The sequence below is a fragment of the Strigops habroptila genome, chromosome 5 (assembly GCF_004027225.2).
Source record: "Strigops habroptila isolate Jane chromosome 5, bStrHab1.2.pri, whole genome shotgun sequence".
Classification (NCBI taxonomy): Eukaryota; Metazoa; Chordata; class Aves; order Psittaciformes; family Psittacidae; genus Strigops; species Strigops habroptila.
Window position 1 is genome coordinate 68,439,769 of NC_044281.2, and position 19,205 is coordinate 68,458,973.

Consider the following 19,205-nt stretch of genomic DNA (forward strand, 5'->3'; position numbering starts at 1 on the left):
CCCCACCCAGCCCCAGGGTCCCCTGGTCACAGGGACAGCAGCACGGGAACATCAATCACCTTTATGCTTTATTAAAACTAGAAAGGGCAAAAAGCCCAAAGGGATTAGACCAAGATCCGGCCGTGGACTTGTTCTACCACAGCGAGGACTGGCCAGGTCACAGTATTTGCTGCACAGAGCCCCGAAGGCACAGGGATGTTCACCCCCCAGCTCAGCAGAGCGGGGCAGGGCTGCTCGCCCTGAGGTTTTACTGCTGGTGATACCCCTGGAGAGAAGGGCTGGCAGAGACCCTGAGCAAAGGGAGCTGGGCTGTGGGCAGAGCCCTCAGCGATGCCTGCCAGCCACCACGAGTGATACCCCGGGGGCCCAGCTCCCACCACATCCCATGGAGAGCACAACCATCCACAACCTCCCACACTTCCATCCATCATCTTCCCCTCACTGGCTCCATCCCAGCCAGGATCCATCCCACAGACCCCAACCTGTGACAGGGGATCCAGCCATGTGTCCCCCTGCACATTCCTCCCCAGTCAGTGGCAGTCCATGATTTCAGCTCCATTATAGCCACAATTTAACGACCTGTTCCACATCTGGAGGTCCCCCCTCCACCCAGCCCGTGCTGCCTCCACTCCCCACCATGCTCCCAACACTCAGCACCAGTACAGCACAGCCAGTGTTTGCCAAAGCACCTTTGTCTGGCTGCTCTTCTCTGGGATGAGCCCAATCTTCCTTTCACGGTGGCCCCATGTCTCACAGACACCACGGTGGTGGCCAAGAGGCTTGTTCTTGCAGCAGAAAGGGCCACAGCAGTACATGGCTGCTGCGCCCTGGGGAGAGGGGCTGGTGTACCCCAACCCTCTGCTCCTAGCACCAGTCCTCATTCTTTCTGACAGGCTGAGGAAGAGACCTGATGGGCTCATGGCTTCTTAGAGGCTCCTGAGCTTCCCTCTGGAGCTTTCTTGGCTAAAGGCGCCTTTGCAGCTACTGGCGCCTTCTCCTCCTTCACCTTCTTCAGCTTGGCCTTGCTTTTGCTAGAGAAGGTGAGCGAGGCCTTGCTGAACTCCAGGGGGAAGACACCCACGTCCCCATCAAAGCGGTTCTTGGACACCTGCAGGTAGCGCTTCCCTGGCCCCGTCACCAGCTTACGGTCCTGCAGGATGAGGATGTTGTCGGCCTCCTGGCTGGCCTGTGGGAAGGAAAACATCTCCAGGAGGGTGCTGGGGATGCAGCCACAGTCACGGGGCTCCTTCAAGCCCTGCTATGGGGCATCCCCAGCCACAGCAACTCCAGCACGTCCCCAACACCAACCCCTTGTCTTCCCCAGGGACACCTCAGTGACCTGCTGGGCAGACAGGCTTGAGCAGCACACCCTGGGAAACAAGGGAGCACGGGAAGACTGTGCACACTCACAGAGCACCTCCTGCCCACAGCTGCAGCGTCATCCAGCATCCCAGCAGAGACGGGAACACTCAGAAAGCCAATCCCTGCACCCTCCCTGGCTCCTTCTTTAATTGTGTCCTACCACATCCCACTCACAGTCAATGAGCATTAATTAACTGCATCTAAAGCCCCAACAGAGCTTTAGCTGCCAAAGGATTTGCCCTCTGCCTGCATTTCCCTGGCCAAATTAGGACTCCACACATCTGCAGCAGGTGACAGGAATCCTGGGGACATCCTGCCCCTCACAGCACCTTTTGGTTCCCTAGCGATGACCCATGGTGCTGGTGGAGCAGGGGACAGCTGCCCAATGTACCCCAGCCCCTTCCTAGGAATGCACTGTGCCTGAGGGACAGGAAGGGCCACCCCAGCCCAGCTCACCTTGGCAGAGCCAAAGATGGAAGCTGTCTGCAGCTCCTTCTCATCATCCTCCTTGCGGGGATGGATGACCAGCGTGATGTGACAGTTATTGTCCGTGGCAAACTTGCGGAAGGCACCAACGATATAGTCCTGTGCAGCGAGCCTGCCACAGCAGCGAGAACAGGGTCAGGGGCTGGCACTGCTCGGTGCCAGGGGACAGTGAGGTGTTGTCAGGTTCAGTTCCCAGCAGGAAGCATCCAGAGGTCTGGGCTCACTCTCTGTGAGGCACCTGGGCCCATGTGGGAAAAGGGATGGGGCACAGCAGGGATTGCAGGTAACTGGCTCCCCCTTTCCCATCTTCTCCTCCCCAGGGCAGTGATTGCCCTTCAAGAAAAGGACTACAGGGGACACCCCCTGTGGGTCCCCAGCCCTGTCCTGGCATACAGCAGGGCCAGCTCCAGCAACGACAGTGGCAGAGGAAGGAGGGGGCAGCTTGGAGAAGGGCTACCTGTCCACAGAGATGTGCTCATGTCCCATCATGAACTGGAGGTTGTCAACGACCACGTGGGTGATATCGTACATGTAGACAGCATGTTGCATGGTGTCAATCACAGCCCTGGCAGAGGGAGACTGGGATCAGCCCTGGGGATCAGGGAAAGCAGGGATGGGGATGCTGAGCCAGGCATGGGAATGGAGAGAGGCAGAGCTGACTCCTGGCGCATCCCACCTCCACATGTCCTCCCACCTCAGGACAGGCATAGCCCCATCCCTCACCCCCCACAGGTGAGGGCAGCAGGATCAGGAGGACAAAGCTGCTGCCCACCCAGCCCCTACCCACCACCTTGTGATCCCCCCAACCTGCAGGGACCCTCAGGGTGCAGGGGATGTGTGCAGGTGCCACAGCACCTGGTGAATAAAAGCAGTCGGAGGTGCCTGTCCTCCCTCCTCAGCAAACAGAAGCAGTGCCAGTGAGCAGAGTGTGTGGGGCACACATCCTGCCAGGGACAGAGGCTGATTTAGAGCAGCCACCTAGCAAACGACAGGTCCTCTCCCTTCACCCCCACCCCAGAGGAAGGCTGTGAGAGTCCCCACATGCCAGCCCTGGAGCTTGAACAGCTGCAACATGCCTCCTGCCAGCCCCAAACCTGCAGAGGAAGAGCCCCAACTCCCCACAGCATGTGCTGTGAGGGGTAAATGCTACTGGGAATGAAGGTGTGGGACCATACTTGATGTTCTGCTGGCCACGGAAAGTCATGAAGTAGAGCGGGAGGTCCTCAAAGCGATCGGCCCACTCATCATACAGCTCCAGCTTGTCATCCAGGCGCTGGGTGGCAAACTGCGTCAGCATGATCTTGGCCAGGCGGACGTTGCTGATCTCAAAGCTGCCCCACAGCGTGCACACCCCCTGCATGCACAGGTCCAGCGCGTACTCACTGATAAAGGTCGTCTTCCCACTGCCTGTAGGGCCTGGTGCAAGGACAACAGGAGGAATTAGCTGGGGGAGATGATGTGACCCATCCTGAATGCATTGGGGGGTTGTTCAGAGGTGGAAGTGCCAGGGAGCAGGATAAGAGCAGCCCATCCGCAGCACTCCCACCATATACAAGCAGCATCTCGTTCTTGGCTGCATCTCTGGACACACACACGTTGTCTCCAGCAGCCAGCGGGTCCCTGTGAGGTGTGGGTAAGGGCTGGCACAGAGGAGGTAGCAGGTGGGAGCAGGGGTGAGGGACACTCCAGGATTTCCAGCGCTGCCTCAGGCAGGGAGCCCATCACCACACTGGTACATCCAGCCCCACTGCACCCAGGACGGACTCAGCCAAAGCCACGAGCAGAAAGGGACCTGGAAGACTAGCAAGGCATCACCCCCAAGAGGTGAAGCACCGAAGAGCCCTCTGCTCTCCCCATCCACCAGCAGTTTGCCCATCACCTGTGAAGACAGTGAGCTCCCCTCTGCGGTGCCCTTTGAGGAGCTTATTGAGCTCGGGGAAGCGCGCCCACTTGACACCAGCCACCTGCTCGCTGTTGACCAGCTCCCCAAACACCTCCTCACGCAGCTGCCGGAAGGACACGATGGATTTGTGGCTGGCTGGCAGGGCGGCACGCAGGATCTTGGTGAGGTTCAGGCCCTGGTTCAGAACCTCCAAGGGCCGGGGCTGCAGGTTGCTGGGGTGCACCAGGGAGCAGCGCTTGAGGCTCAGCTTGCGGGCAAAGAGCTTGGCGGCTTCCCAGGAGCGCAGGTCCTCACCCAGCCACAGAGTGATGCGCTTGAACTGCTCCAGGTAGGGGAGGAGGGCAGGGGGCAGGGAGGTGGACCCCCGTGGCAGGGCCAGGCTGGCCACCCCTGTGGCTTGGTGCAGGGCCAGGGCATCCAGCTCCCACCCAGTTAAGACCAGCTCTGTGTCTCGGCGGCCGATCAGGGGCAGACCAAAGAGATTGCGATAGGAATCGAAGCGGGGTAAAGTCTCTTCCACGTAAGCTATCGTATCCCCCTTCTTCTCCACCCTCAAGAGCTTCAGGCCCTTCAGGGTGGCATCACGGGGGCTGAACCAGGGGAAGACAAGGGACTTGGCAGCCCTCAGATAACGCACCCCAAAGCGTTTCAGGGTGGCATTCGTCACCCGCTTGATACCGAACATGGCCTTGGTTTCGTTGCTCTCCTCCTCATCCAGCAGATCCCAGATTGGCAGCGCCCGCTCCCAGATGCAGCGGGCATCCTCGCGAGCCCTCCGCATGTCCTCCTCCACCTCCTCCGAGCTGTCGGGGGGAACGCCGCGGTGCTGCAGCTCCACGTGGGCCTGGAAGTCCTGCCAGGTGCCCTCGGCCAGGGTGGCCGTGCACAGGAAGCTGCCCGTGGTCTTGTCAATGAAAAGCGTGTACGGGGCGCTGGCGGCCGGCGGCTGGTCCTCCCGGCCGGCGGTGAAGAGGCTGGGGGTGTGCAGGCAGCTGTACCCGTCATGGAATGGGATGCCCTGGGCGCGCAGGTACTGCCGGATCTCGGTGATGGTGACGGAGGGCACGGGCCCCTCGGGGGAAGGCAGCACATCCTTCTTGTAGCGCCGCTGGGTGAGGCGGCCCGGCACGCCGGGGCTCAGGGAGGCTCCTTTGCTCCTCGTCCCGCCGCACAGCAGCGGCAGGAGGCGGCCGGCGGCTCTGCAGGGTCGCAGGGGCACCACCGCCATCCTGCCCGCCGCGGGCTGCTGCCGACCCGCATCGGCCGCTGCCCCACGGTGTCCCCCCGCTTCCCCCGTTCCCGACGCCGCTCAGGTCGTCCGCCCCACGTGGGGCTCCCCGGCCGCAGCCATTGCCCGCGCCCGCCGCGCTCAGCGCGTCACTTCCAGCGGGACTGCGGATGCGGATGTCCTCCGCTCCCGGCGCGGTTCCGCTTCCCGGTGAAGCGCCATGACGAGCCGCGGGTCGACCAGCCGGTTCCTCACGTCCGTCCTGCACAACGGCGTGGGCCGCTACGTGCGGCAGCTCCAGCGCCTCCAGCTCCTCTTCAGCCCCACCGCGGCCGATGCCCGCGGCGCCAGGTACCGCCCCGGGGGCTCCGCACCGCTGCCCCTCACCGCCGGGGATGGAGGGGTGAGAGGAAGAGGGAGGCTTGGTGACCCCTGACTTCTGACATGGTGGGGAGCGGCTGGTGAGGCGAGGTGGTGACAGCTGCATGGGTGTGTATAGAACAGAACTGATAAAGATAATGATAAGAGGAATAACAAGGGGAGAGGATGCAATTGCTCACCACCCGCCGACCGATACCCAGCCCGACCCGAGCAGCGATCTCAGCCTTCCGGGTAACTCCCCCAGTTTATATACTGGGCATCATGTGCTGTGGTATGGAATACCCCTTTGGCCAGTTTGGGTCAGGGGTCCTGTCTCTGCTTCCTGCCGGCTTCCCCTCCTCCCCGGCAGAGCATGAGACTGAGAAAGTCCTTGATCGGGGTAAACATTACTTAGCAACAACTAAAACCATCGGTGTTATCAGCCTTGTTCTCAGGCTAAAGCCAAACCACAGCGCTGCACCAGCTACTAAGAAGGAGAAAAATGACTGCTACAGCTGAACCCAGGACGAAGGGGAAGAGGAGGGTGCTGCTGAGCTCTGACCCACGGTGGGGGGGCACTGCACTGACTCTCAGCACATGGGCAGGCTGGGTGGTGATCTCTGCCCCTCACTGTTGGGGGGGGGGGCTGCAGTGACCTCTGACCCCATTGGCCCCCGTCTCCCCCCCTTGCAGGCAGTTCGTGGAGGAGGTGGCGCTGGACTTCGCGCGGCAGCACCCTGATGTCGTCCTCTACGTCAGGCCCTGCTCCAACCCGGCCCCGGTGCTGGTGGCTGAGTACTGTGAGTGTGGGGGGAAACTGGGGGATGTGGGGCAGGATGGGGATGGGGTCCCCCCAGTGCTAGTGCTCCCCCACCTCTGCCCTGCAGCGGACAGCACTGGGGATGGCTGCTCTGTGGGGCAGGGGAACAGCAGCTGCCCCCCAGGGGGAGTGTTGGGGGAGAAGGAAGGGGATGGGCCTTGGCCTGATCCAGTGGAGGGCCACAAGGATGGTCAGGGGTCCGGAGCATCTCTCTTACGAGACTGCAGGAGCTGGGCCTGTTTAGCCTTAGAGAGGGCTGAGAAGGGATCTCATTAATGCATATAAATATCTCAAAGGCGGGTGCCAGGAGGATGGTGCCAGACTCTTTCCAGTGGTGCCCAGCAACAGGATGAGGAGCAATGGCCATAAACTAAAACACAAGAAGTTTCACCTTAACATGAAGAAGACCTTCTTTCTGTTGAGGGTGGCAGAGCACTGAACAGGCTGTCCAGGGGGGTTGTGGAGTCTCCCTTTCTGGAGACATTCAAAACCCGCCTGGGTGTTCCTGTGTAACCTGCTCTAGGTGGCCCTGCCTTGACAGGGGGGTTGGACTGGATGATCTCCAGAGGTCCCTTCCAGCCCTAACGATTCTTGCTCCCTCCCTGCTCTGCCGCAGTGAACGGGACAGTGCGGGAGGAGCTCATCACCAGCAAGACAAGCGAGGAGATCCTGCAGCTGGCCACCAGGCTGGCCGGCCAGTCCGGCCTGGACGTCATCCGCATTCGCAAGCCCTTCCACAGTGACAACCCCAGCATCCAGGGCCAGTGGCACCCCCTCACCAACAAACCCTCCATCCTCACTGTGCAGGGTCCACGGCTCCAGCCCCAATAAAGCTTCAGCCCCCCACCCCGTGCCTCCTCATCCACCTCTCCTGCCCACAGAGACACCACCACGTCCAGACAGAGCCGCGTTTATTGCCGGGGGGCACTGGGTGTATGAGGGGTACCAGACATGGAGGGTGCAGGGGGTGGGTGCTTGAGGGTGGCTTGGTCCCACCTTGCAGCAAAACCAAGGGTCGGGGCAGGATGGGAGAGTGCAGGCATCCGGCTCTTGCCTTTTCCCACTGCGCCTCACTCTGCTGGGGCAGGGGGGCCTGGGCTCCAGCCTGCTGGGAATCCCAAGGGCTGCCACCCCCTTCCTGCCCCCCTGCAGGGCTGAGCTCCAGGTGATGTCCTGATCCTGGAAGTGCCAGCAAGGAGCACAGAAGGGAGGTCATGCACCTCAACAAGTCTGTCCCTCCCTGGCTTCTCCAATGTCACCAACCTGTCCCCACAGCAGGACATGCTTTCGTTACTCCAGTTCCTCAGGTTTCCCCCAGGAGGCGGAAGGAGAGAGGTAGCTGCGGGGGGATTTAGGGACAGTGGCTGCCCCTTGAAAGTGCCATGAAGGGCAGGAGGCCCCAGTGGGAGACGGGCCTTGTCCAGGACTCCTCCTCTCCTCGCTCTGTGAGGATGTTTCCCTTCCCACATGTCTCACGGTGGACAGGGCTGTGCCTGAACCCCAGTTCTCCAGCAGCACCGTGCAGGATGGCAGAAACATGGGGCAGAAACAGGGGCACTGCAGACACTGTGGCAGATGTTGGTGCTGCGCTAGTCCCATGCCACACCGCAGGGCTCAGCCATGGCTGCCAGTCCTGCTGCCAGTGTGTCCTGCTGCTGCATCCTGCTCTGCCTCTGCAGTGCCCTGGGGAGAGAAGGCAAAGGCCTGTCAGGGTCAGAGGCCCCAGAGGTGCCACCTCCTCCGGTCACCCCGCCCTGTGTTTTACCTGTATGCTCCTCAGAGCAGGCACACACCGCTCCACCAGCTGCTCCGGGACATCCTGGACATCAGTTCCAACACTCACTGAACTGTCCTCTCCTGCAGCCATCCCTGGGGGCAGATGTGGGACAGTGGGCAGGAGCTGGCAGCCACCCCCCCAACGTGACGTGTCCAAAGCCCCTCTCCTGCGAGCAGAAAGCTGAGGAACCCATCCCTGTCCTGCAAGAGGTGCAGGCATCGTGTGGCAGCCCCCAGCCCCGCTCCCTGCTCCTCACCCACCTCTCAGCAGCCAAGGGACACCCAGCAGGGCAGGCCAAGTCCACGCGTCCACAACAGCATGTCCCTCTCACACCTGGACGGACAGACAGGCAGAAACTCTCCCTCCCCCCAGGGTCCATCTTCAGCCAAGTGCCAGCTCCTGCCTCCAGCTCGTGGCCACCGTCAGTGGGTTTTTATACATAAATAGAGCTCCAAATTTAAATAGATGCTTTTTTTTCTGTATAGCAAGTCTCAAAAGTCAGAGAAAAGCCAAAGGAATGGCCGAGCCCAGGCCTGGCCCGGCTGTGCCATCCAGGAGGTAGTTTTGCCTGAGTCTTGTAATACTGCTGGCAGGGGGTGGGAGAAGGGGCCGGAGGGGAGGAGGGTCCCGCTGGCAGGACCCCCCCGGCCCCTACACGGAGCTCTCGTCCAGCTTCTCCACCAGCTGCGTGTGTTTCCGCTTCTCCAGGATCTTGCTGAGCTCCTCGGTGAAGGACGCGCTGTAGAGCGGCGATGCCAGCGGCTCCTCCTGCTGCTGCAGCAGCATGTAGCTGTTGCCGTTCATCTTGCGGAGCACGTTGGGCAGAGTCCCCACGCCGTTGGTGAGCTCGGCCGGCAGCGGCGGCGGCAGCGGGGGCACGGCAGCCGGCAGCTCCTTCACCGGGGACGTGGCAGCCGTGGGTGCCTCGCCAGGGATGATCCGCAGGCAGCCATCGGGGTAGGCGAGCTCTTCCTCCTCCTCCTCCTGTTCCCGGTGGCTCTTGCGCAGGCAGTTCGCCGAGACGGTCTGCAGCTCCACACTGGCTGGCCGCGGCTCCCCCAGCACGTACTTGCCCTTGCGCTTCTCCAGGCAGGACACGTAGAGGAGGACGGTGCTGAGCACAGCGCACAGCACCACCAAGGCGACGATGGCAGAGACATAAGCCACCTTCACGTCGCTGGCTGCCTGGCTGGCAGCGTGGGGCTGTGAGGTGGTTGTGGGGCTGCGGGGCAGCTCGGGCAGCACGGTGAGGCTGTAGGCAGCCAGCAGCGTCCGGAGACCCCGCTCCTCGCCGTAGCAGCGGTACTCGCCGCTGTGCTGGGGCAGCGTGTCTGTCACCAGCAGCCCGTCCACTCCAACACGCAGCCGGTCCTGCCCCGTGCCCAGCGCCTCGCTGCCGTTCAGCAGCCAGATGGCTCGTGCCAGGTTGGAGCGCTGGTCGCAGGGCAGCAGCACGTCGTCCCCCTGCAGCACTGTCCGGTTCTTCCACGGCAGAGAGCCTGTGGGGACACGCACTGCCTTGCACCCTTCCCAGTCACCCCAAGGGACGCTGGACACCAGCATCCCCTGTGGTCCCAAGGGGCAGCACAGACTCACCCCGCCCAGAGCTGCTCCGGCATCCCTCGTTGCCACTCTGAACGTCCTGCACCAGCCCTGCGCTGCAAGACACCGGGGCTTCAGCCATACAGCCCTGGTTGAGCCCACCCTTATGGGGTCACAGCCACTGGGAGACCCACTGAGGGATGCCAGACCCTTGAGGCGGCACTGGGGCAACTGTGCCATGGGGTGATGTGCAACAGCATGGGATGGGGTAGGTGGAAGGCTCACAGAGACCTTGCTGGGGATGGGCAGCCTCTCCCTACCTGTCTGTAGTGGCGGTGGCGCAGCAGGACCTGCCATCCCAGGCGCAGTAGGGGTCCCGGGCGAGGATGCAGTCATAGCAGGAGGTGTACCTGGCGCAGGAGGCCAGGGGCACCTGCAGGATCCCGCTGGCTCCCCCCACGTACAGGCTCCTCTGGGGGAAAAGGGCTGGCTCAGCATTGACCTGGCATAGTGCGACTGGGCTGTGGGGTGCCCCATGGTGCCCAGAGATCCAGCCCCACAGCACAGCTGTCCCTTGGTGGGGTTCATGAGGAAGGGCCCACAGCTCCAGCCAGTGCTGACGGCTGCAGCTGGAGGCCAGGCTGCTCCCTTTCCTTAGGCTCTGGCATGTATCCTGAGCTGGGGTGACCCAGGAGTCATGTTCCCCCCATTCCACAAACAGCCCAAAGGCCGCACCACAAACGTGCCCTATGTGTGGTGTCCCCCCCACTTCTTCCACCCCTCACCTGGGCATGGGAGATCACCAGGCTCTCCACGGGCTGCGGGTCCCTAAACACCTGCACCTCCTCCACAATGTGGATGCCGGAGCCCACCACCACAGCCTTGTGGATCCAGCCGTCCCCTGGAGAGCAGAGCAGGGCGTCAGGAAGGAGTGTGGGGTTTGCTCCCTGCCCTGCAGAGACCTGGCAAACTCATCCTGCGCTCACCCGTCCCCATGAACAGCACATCGTAGGAGCGGCCGTCGAGGGCCCGCACCCTGTCCACGGCCAGCTGGCTGTACACCACGCTCTTCTTCACCAGCAGTGGCTCCCCGCCAGCCGGCTTCACCTCCTCGAACATCAGTGGGTGCAGCTTCACAAAGTCAAGGACGCTGTTGGGCAGGTCCTGTGAGGAGTTGTAGCCCTTCCTGCGGGAGTGGTCCGTGATGCACTGCCCAGGGGAGACCGGGGTCAGGGGGGGATGCAGCTGCCCCATGTCCCCCCAGCTCCACGCCCCCAGGCACTCACGGAGCCAGGCCGGGGCTCAGGCACTGCACCGTCATAGCGGGACCACTTGCGAGCTGAGTCCTGGTACTCCATGTAGGGGCCCTCGAAGACACGCTGCACCGCCGAGATGCTGTAGCGGCACACGGCTGAGGCCTCCATGGTCCTCCTGGGGGGCAAAACCCCACCTGAGCCCGGGCAGACAGATGGGTGCTCCCCACTGCTGCACCCCCAGGTGCTCAGTGCCTGCCCTCGACCATCTCCGGCCTCCCCCATGACTTTTACCCCCAGCCGTTTTGGCCGCTGCCCTGCTCACCACTGTGCTGAGAGCGTGAAGGCGGCATAGAAGACAGTGCTGACCCAGCTGCCTCCATCCAGGCTGCAGACGCTGCGCAGCACCTCGTAGTAGGGGATGTAGCAGACCAGGCGTGCCTTCATGAAGGATGTCCACTTGCGCTGCAGGATCTTCTTCCCCCCCACGTCGCTCTGGGAGGGTGCAGGGAGCATTTCTGCATAAGCTGGTGGGGGGGTGCGTGTCCCTCTGCCTATGCCTCACTTCCCCTGAAGCCTCTGTCCCAGTGCTTGGCTCCCCGTGGCTGGGGACATGCCTACCTTACAGACACGGGCCACCCGGGCCACTCGGGCCACCTGGCTCTTGTCGAAGAAGGATGTGGTCTCCTCGCCTGCCCACTCCGTGAAGAAGTAGTAGATTTTGTCATCATCACCCACAGGGCTGTCCTTGCTCTCCCGGACCAGCACTGAGGCCACGAACTCAGCATCTGGGGATCACAGAGTGAGGTAGACATTGGGGACCCACCAGAGGATGGAGGATCACTCTCTGCCTCAGTTTCTTCATGGCAAACCACACAGGACCCCAGGGGCACCCCCTACCCCTGCTCCACGCTCCCCAAGGCAATGCACAGTGTCCCACAGGCCGTGACACTGTCCCCAGGGGTCTCACCATTCAGCCAGTGCAGTGGGGACTCCTCTGTCTTCAGTGGCCGCTGGTGCAGGTTCCTCCGGATGTCAGGGAGGCTCCGAAACTCGTAGCGTGTGGCCGTGTACAACCCACCATCTGGGCAGGGCAGGCACCATCAGCATTGCCCTGCACTCCAGGACAGCCCCAGAAGCCAACAGCATCCCCATTCCCCAAGTGGAAAAGGAGGAGCAGGACCAAGCCCTGCCTTGCTAAGGTCCCTGCAGGCAGAGCCCACCCAGCTGGGGACACCCCGTGGGGGCACTGGGGATGGGGCCAGGATTGGTGGCATCCCACATGTCTCCACCAGCCCTGGGAAAGGTGCTCCTTACCTACAATGAGACCGGTGTAGCCACGGGCAGGGTCGTATGGGCACTTCTCCTTGCCCTCCTCAAAGTGTGATGGCAACGTAAATCTGTTGGCATCCTTGAGGGGGACAGGGCACCGGGTTATACAGGAGGGGACAGACCTGCCTCCCCTGCCAGCCCCAAGCTCTCTGCAGAGGCTGCTAGTGGGGACAAAGCCATGCCCACGGCCGTGTCCTTGTCCAGGCAAGACAAACCCCCCATGGCACCCTCTAGCTGGTCAGAAACGACATGGACGGCCAGAACCCCCATCCAAGAGCAGGACAGAGGGCTCAGAAGGGAAGGGGAACCCCAGCACCCGACTTTGGCATCGTGTGGGCACCAGGCAGGATAATGTTCCCAGGCTGTGCCTGGCCAGCAGACGCTGTCCAGCCGGGCTGCGTCCCCCCGGGGGATGTCCCCGTCACGGCAGGAGTTATGTTCTTTGGGGTTTGTAGTTCAAAGCACGTCAAATAATGACCGGGCCCTTCCAGCTCAGCGGCTGCTCCGCCTGACTCCCAGGGCGTGCGACAGCCAAACCGGACCGGCGACACGGTTGTGGGAATAGGCACGGCTCCCCCGGGATTCCCTGGCCATGCTGGGGACATGGTCCCAGGAGACCTCTTTGCCCCCCAGCTCAGGAAGGGAGGTGGGCAAAGGGCAGCCAAGTCACCAAGGAGCCACCACACAGGGGTGAAAGTCCTGCTGCTGGGGGATGTGGCTGCCCCCGGCCTCTGCTGTGAGTCATGGCCACACAAGGACCCCTGTCCTGGCCTGGGAAATCCCTAGGGATGGGCTGCTGAGTCAGCCCTGCCACCGTCACCCATCCTGCCACTGTCACACTCCCTGAGCATGCTTGCCACTGGCCACCAGCCAGACTGCAGCCCCTGATTTGGGAAGGGACCTGCAACAGGGGCTGGGGACCAGCTCCAGTGCTGGTACATCCCACCCCATCAGTCTCACTGAGCCCACACGGCACCAATCCACCCCCAGCCATGCTGCTATGGGGTTTGAGTCCAACCCCAGCGCTGGGGGGTGCAATTTGGGTGCCTGCATCACAGAGCTGCATCCCCAAATCTACCCACCCCAGCCTGGGGGTCACTTGCCTCCCCCATGAGCTGGTAGGACAGGGGCAGAAAGGGAGTTGGGCTGCAGGTGGAGATGGTGGGAGAGGACAGGGGCTGCACCACGCTGGGGTGACATGGTGGCAGAGGACAGCCATGGGGCTGAGCGGTACTCACGATGGCAGCGCAGAGCGGGTGGAAGGCGTAGGTCCCGCAGGCATAGAGGTGGGTGCTGTTCAGCCTCTGCAGAAACCGCACGTGGTTGAAGCACTCGGTCTGCAGAGGGGGAGGGCAGGCGTTACAGGCTGGGGGAGGCAGCAGCAGCCCCCCCAGCACCCACCCACCGGCTCTACCTTGTTGTTTTTGCCCTTCTGCAGGCAGTCCATCTGCTTCTCCGGGGAGGCTTCCCACTGGATCTGCAAGGGGAAGAGCAACTTCCCCCATCACCACATGGTCCCCCATCACTGCAGGCTCCAGCCCCTGCCAAAGCCTTCAGAGATGCTAAAATCCTCTGCACAAGATGGCATCCCCACCCACATCCCCAGCCCAGAGTGAGAGTGGTTCCAGACCCCAACCCACAGGCACCTGGAGGAATTTTGGGGTATCCTTCCCAGTGGGAGCAAAGGTGTAACACTTCCCCCCCGTCCCTCGTCCTGACGGGGTATCCCTGAAGCAGGCAGCTCTGAGCTTGGGGGCATCTCCCACCACTGTCCCCACACTGCCTGGCTGGGGAGAAGGACCAGATGTCCCCTGGGGACAGCGCCTCCAAGCAAGACCTGAGACGGTGAGCAGGAGGATGAGCAGGGATAGGATGGCCACAATTCGGGCAGGGACTGGGTGCAGTGGGACAGGACAACCAGCTAGCAGCGGGCAGGGCTCACCGTGCGGTGGGAGCCGTCGGCCACGTCGCTGGAGTTGAGGGCGAAGATGGCTCCCCTGGCACCCACGTAGAGGATGCCCCGGTCGTCCTCCAGCAGCAGGGTGCTGTAGTTGAGGGTGCGCGCTCTGAAGCGCCGGACGCCCAACAGCTCTGCAAAGGGAACAGGGGGCTAAGGGGGACCCCGGGGCAGGTACGGCGCGAGGCACCAGAAGAACACAGAGGATGGAGCTGGCAGCGGGTGGGAAAGCACCAACCAAGGTTATTGGGCTGATGGTGCTGGGTGCCAGCGGTTACAGCAGGAGGAAAGGAAGAGGGGAGGTTTGGTGGGAGGCACTAGTTGGGCTCAGGCTCACAGAGGACATTTCTCCCCATGAATTAAAATGGCAGTTCAGGGGTGGGAGCTGCAATATCCATTTCCAGCATGGACCTGCCACGCTGTTTGGGGAGCAATCAGAGGAAGGGAAAACACACCGGCAGTGACCCCAGCTCTGAACCGAACCCAGCCAGCCCAAAAGGATGCAAAAAACCTGAACCAAAACTACTGTGCAAGGGGAGGGCTTCTGCAGCGAGGCTGGGTGCTCCCTGCCCACTGAGCCGGAGAAACCATTCCACTTGGGGTGCTGAGAAGTGCCCTGGTCAGAGGGACCCCAAGCCAGGCTCAGACCCTCCTGCTGCAGGAGGGGAAAGTCCCATGGGACTTGGGACCCTGGAGGCAGGTGGGGACGGAATGACCCCAAAAGGAGGCACTGCCTAAAGGACGAAAGGGCACCCCAGCTGCAAATGAACCACTGTCAACTGCTGAGCTGGGCTTCGCTAAAGAGGTCAGTGAAGTCATGTGGATGCCCAGGGCACACTGACACTATGGGGCTGGCTGACACCACAGAGGCTGGAGACCAAGAGCCTAATGGCAATTAGAGAAAACCATGGAAGAAAGCTCCCTGCTGACTATTTGGGTGTGATGCCCAGCTCAGGACACTCTTCAAGAGCAGCTGGGCAGGGCCAGGGCCTGGACAAGGCTAGCTCCCTGTACACCCTTGTCCTCCCTGCACTGGCTACTGCTCCATCCCTCAGAACACATCAACTCCAGGCACCCAACACCAAACAGCCATGCGAGCTCTGATTGCTGGAGCCGAGGGGACCCCCTGTAGCCACCCACCATGCTGAGACCCCCTCTCCAGGGGCCTGGGAAGTCTGGACGCAGTCACGATGCACCAAATCCAGTGCCGCAAGACCCTCACCGCCACCACCACCAAGACCCACACCCCCTTACCCTCAAAGGTGACTGTTGTCCTGGGGGTGGCATCCAGGTCGGTGGCAGAGCGCCGTGACGGGTAGCCGATCACCGCCGTCACCGCCATGAAGAGAGCCATCAGGAGATGGGCCGTGCCTCTGCTCATCTTCCCACTGCCCCACTGAGAGCAGCTGCCCAGCCCGCGGCTGCTGGGCCAGCACAGCCGATCCTTGGGACACGCTCCCCAGCTCCCTGGGATGGGGACGGCTGCCAAACCCTCCTGAAACACAGAGCACCGGGTCAGACGTTCCTGCTGCCCCCAGCACCCCACCAGCAAGTGGGCTCGGGAAGGAGCTGGCTGCACACACGCATGGGTGCTTGACTGGGCATGGCCTCAGCCCAGGGACAGCTTCAGGGAAAAGCAAACCCTTGTTTGCCAAAGGGGAAACTGAAGCATGGTGCAAGGCATTGAGCCTGCAGCCAGCACAGGGCAGGGAGGGGAGTTTGAGCAGAGCCCCTGGCTCAGTGTCCGCTCCATGGCAGCCACTTGCTGAGTTCTTGACTGGGTTGCTTGGAGGCTCATTTTCCTCCAAGTCTGCTCCAGGCTCTTCCCTCCTTTGCTCCCAGCCATCCTCCCCTTGACCGAAGGATATGCTTCAGCAGAGAGAGCTGATCCCCCACTGCATTTTCACACACAGAAAGCGGGCACATTAACCCCCAAAAGCAGAGAGGAGGGCTTAGGGCCAGGCCCCTCTGAAAGTCTCTTGGCACACTGGGGTACCCCAAGCACTGTTACCCAGCTGTGGCAGGATGGGTGGCAGGGGGGCTCCTGGGGAGCCCAAAGGCTCCTCCCTGGAAGCACAGCTGATGGTGACCAGGAGGATGAGCAGGGATAGGATGGCCACAATTCATGGCTCCTGCCATGAAAGATACTTGTTCCCCCAGTTTTGCCCCTCCTGAAATGAGACTCCTGAGGACAGAGGCAGGGAGAAGGATGCTTCAGGCATGCAGCAACGCAGGGTGAAGGAAAACCCACACAGGAACCACTTGGCATCATCATCAAGGAACATCTCACCTGATGTTCCAGGTGAGAACAGTTTTTTCTGCCCAGTGTTTATCCATGAGATTTCAGTTCCTCTTTCACTCCAAGCTGCCTCAAAGCTCAGCATCTACCACAGCTCTCGCTTGCATGCATCCAATCCCTCCCAAATAACCCTCCGCCTCTCCTGGCTGCATTGAGCAGAGCCAGTGGTTCATTTTACAGGCACTAAGGAGGAAGGAGATGACTGGCTATCTAGAGCAGGAGAGCTCCCCATAAGCAACCAGCACCTGTATAGTTGTTGGGGATTTTTTATCTGTGTAAAGCAAATACCTGGCCCTGTACAGAAGCTGTCCAAACACACTTGCTACAGACGGTTTCCCTGAAGCAAATACCTCACCGGGTCTCAGGCAAAGGGGAGGTAGAACCAAAGTGAAACGGAAGTGAAAAGGGCTTTGGGGCTCAAAAGGAGAAGCGAGCAGCTGGATGTGGGATCCAGCTGCAGTCCTGGATCCTGCATTAAACCGCTGTTTCCTTTGTGGTATTCAGACCCAGACCTCGCACTTGTACTGGCTGCTGCCCTGGAGCATCCCAGGAATGGGGCAGAGGGCAGATGTGCCCTCCGCTGCTCCTTCCTGCCTTGTTGCCCCCAAGACGCTGGCCCAGAACAGAGCACCCATAGAGCACCCAACCCCGGGTACAGGCAGGGTGCTGAGCTCCCTGGCAAACAGAGGATGACGATCCGGAGCATCTTCCCACCAAGTAACTCCTGCTCCCAGGACAAGCCCTGTCTAGACCAAGGGTCTGTTAGCAAATGATGGGTCTGGCAAGGTGACGCAAGGTGGGTGAGTGGCGATGGAGGTCAATGAGAAAGCAGTTACTTTGGTGGCACTATGTCTAACACGACCCAAACCCACCAAGCTTTTTGGGCAAAGCAAATGGTGGGGCCACATCTGGAGCACCAAAGCACCCGAAAGCACTTGAGCCAGCCCTGTGCTGACACCTCTCCATACCATCAGTGGGACTAGGGCCACCCACCTGCAGGGACCTTCCCCAGGCCTCTGCGTGGGGACATGAGCCCAGAACCATGCACAAGCCACAAAAGCTGCCATACACCTTTGCTGGGAAAGCAGAGGGGAGGAGAAACCACCTTACAACAAGGCAAACAACGATCTCTAATAAATGAGTAACAGCCCTGCAAGCTGCCTGCATGCTGCCATGCATCCTCACCTTATCTCCCCTGAACAAGCACTGAACTTTGCCTGCTGCCTGGCTCCAGACGCGACAGGGATTGGAGCTGGGAGTATGGCTGGGCAGGGAGGCAGGGATGGTGCTTATCACAGGGCAAGCACCTCGATGCCAGCCAACCCCGGCTAATGTTTAACCAGAGTCAGCACCGAGCCAGCATGGCAGGGGAAATAAAAATAATGAATTAAGGTGTGGGGCTGTGCAGGGTCCCCAGGCAGGCAGGGGCGGGGGGGGCAGCCTCCCCTGCTGCCAGGGCTGGGATCCTCTCTTTTTCCCAGGAGAGAAGCTACACTCATTTCCAAAGGCTCCTTTGCTTGAGATCAGATGTAACTTTGTCCTACAGGACGTTTAATCAGCTAGCTGTAAGAGCCAGTTAATCTTTTACTCGAAGGGAAGGGCTGCTCTGAGCTTCTCTATTTTTTGTACTTTTTATATCTAGGATGGGGGAGAAAGAGCAAGAAGGAACTGAAACCATCCTTGACCCCGCTCAGATCGTCACGCCAGGCTGCTGCTGCACCAAACACCCCCAAACCCATCATTCCCCCTTGGAAGGGTGCAAGTTCAAAGCTCTGGGTGAAGGTGAGGGCCGGGGAGGGAGGCAGAGGAGGTCTTGGTCCGTGGTTCCCACTGGTAGGGCTGGGGGCAGCTGGATTGCTCAAGCCCAGCACTTCCATGGGAACAGGAAAAAGCCAGGAGGAGAAACACCACAGAGAGTTTTCTCTGTGGGAGGAACATAAAAGGGTGGAGAAAAGAGGCTGAAAAGCAGCAGCAGCTCCAATGGAAAGAGAAAAATTGCCCAGAAAGGCCCTTCCCACCCCCAGGAGTGAGCTCCCGAGCCCCTCGGCACCTCACCTACTTCCCAGCACGGGGGGGGCCGACATAGGACCTGCAATCCAGCCCCAGCTCCCACCCTGGCCGGCAGCGCTGAAGGAGAAGGGTGGAAGAGGCAGGATCCGGCTGCGGGGCTGACGGCCGCCACGAGGAACCAGCCACTCTGATCTCAACGTGCAACATCCACGGGGGCCAAAGCCCCTCTCCTACCACCGGCGATCAGTGCTCCTGCGGGATGCAGCCACGGCTCCCGGCGCTGTCTCCCGCCGGCAGAACGGGTTTGCTGGTCTCCGTGGAACACGAGGAAAGCGGTGGGGCAGCAGAGGCACGCAGGCGTGCGTGAGCGCGCAGGGGAGCGTGCGAGCCCCGGTCAGGTCTGACTGGGTTTACTGGGTCACGACGGAAGCATGTGTGTGAGCATGACTGTGCCGGCCTCAGCCTCCCACCAGCAGCCAGCCGGCACGGCACAGCACAGCACAGCACAGCACACCCAAACGAGCCGGCCCAGGCGGCACCTCCTTAAAATCCCCACGACCAGTGTCTCTGGAGGCGCAAAACGCTTTTGATGAGCGAACTTCCCGGCGGCAGGTCTCGCCAACCTGGATCCGGCCAAAGACACCAGGCAAAGCTGCCGCACCCCTCAGCAGTCGCTGCGCCGGGAGCTTCTGCTGGGCATGGTGGCCCCTTCCCGCTGCCCCATGGTCCTCAAAGCCATGAGGCAGTGAAACCGGGGAGCAAGAGCCGGCTGCATGCTGCAGTGCAGGGAAGCTGCGTTGTCAGTGGGGCTGGCAAACACGGAGAGACCTCAGCCAGGATCTTACGGGCCTCCCATGGCTGTTTCCTTGGCAGCAC

The 19,205-nt window shown here is 61.3% G+C and overlaps 3 protein-coding genes across 7 annotated transcripts; 1 reads left to right on the forward strand and 2 right to left on the reverse strand.

Annotated features, from left to right (window-relative positions):
* Nucleotides 1-48: 48 nt before the first annotated feature.
* Nucleotides 49-5,140, reverse strand: TWNK (twinkle mtDNA helicase). Its single transcript, XM_030486031.1, has 5 exons — nucleotides 3,728-5,140; nucleotides 3,024-3,264; nucleotides 2,306-2,413; nucleotides 1,819-1,960; nucleotides 49-1,186 (listed from the first exon to the last, which is right to left on the reverse strand). The coding sequence occupies exons 1-5, from the start codon at nucleotides 4,977-4,979 to the stop codon at nucleotides 917-919; spliced, it is 2,013 nt and encodes a 670-aa protein (XP_030341891.1). The 5' UTR covers nucleotides 4,980-5,140; the 3' UTR covers nucleotides 49-916.
* Nucleotides 5,141-5,143: 3 nt separating this feature from the next.
* Nucleotides 5,144-7,006, forward strand: MRPL43 (mitochondrial ribosomal protein L43). 2 transcript variants are annotated; one of them, XM_030486033.1, is made up of 4 exons: nucleotides 5,165-5,330; nucleotides 5,783-5,906; nucleotides 6,033-6,139; nucleotides 6,776-7,006. In XM_030486033.1, exons 2-4 carry the CDS (start codon nucleotides 5,842-5,844, stop codon nucleotides 6,988-6,990), a joined length of 387 nt encoding a protein of 128 aa, XP_030341893.1. In that variant the 5' UTR covers nucleotides 5,165-5,330; nucleotides 5,783-5,841; the 3' UTR covers nucleotides 6,991-7,006. The 2 variants fall into 2 exon arrangements, with proteins under 2 accessions (XP_030341892.1, XP_030341893.1); XM_030486032.1 differs by lacking the exon at nucleotides 5,783-5,906 and having other exon boundaries at nucleotides 5,144-5,330.
* A 47-nt stretch (nucleotides 7,007-7,053) lies between these two features.
* Nucleotides 7,054-18,962, reverse strand: SEMA4G (semaphorin 4G). 4 transcript variants are annotated; one of them, XM_030486029.1, is made up of 17 exons: nucleotides 18,375-18,962; nucleotides 15,275-15,515; nucleotides 14,006-14,154; nucleotides 13,478-13,540; nucleotides 13,302-13,400; nucleotides 12,049-12,142; nucleotides 11,702-11,815; nucleotides 11,353-11,519; nucleotides 11,057-11,226; nucleotides 10,765-10,909; nucleotides 10,465-10,687; nucleotides 10,264-10,379; nucleotides 9,799-9,950; nucleotides 9,533-9,594; nucleotides 8,197-9,435; nucleotides 7,925-8,028; nucleotides 7,054-7,842 (listed from the first exon to the last, which is right to left on the reverse strand). In XM_030486029.1, the coding sequence occupies exons 2-15, from the start codon at nucleotides 15,399-15,401 to the stop codon at nucleotides 8,588-8,590; spliced, it is 2,529 nt and encodes an 842-aa protein (XP_030341889.1). In that variant the 5' UTR covers nucleotides 15,402-15,515; nucleotides 18,375-18,962; the 3' UTR covers nucleotides 7,054-7,842; nucleotides 7,925-8,028; nucleotides 8,197-8,587. The 4 variants fall into 4 exon arrangements, with proteins under 4 accessions (XP_030341889.1, XP_030341888.1, XP_030341887.1 ...); XM_030486028.1 differs by having other exon boundaries at nucleotides 8,197-9,450; XM_030486027.1 differs by having other exon boundaries at nucleotides 7,925-9,450.
* Between the last annotated feature and the right edge of the window lie 243 nt (nucleotides 18,963-19,205).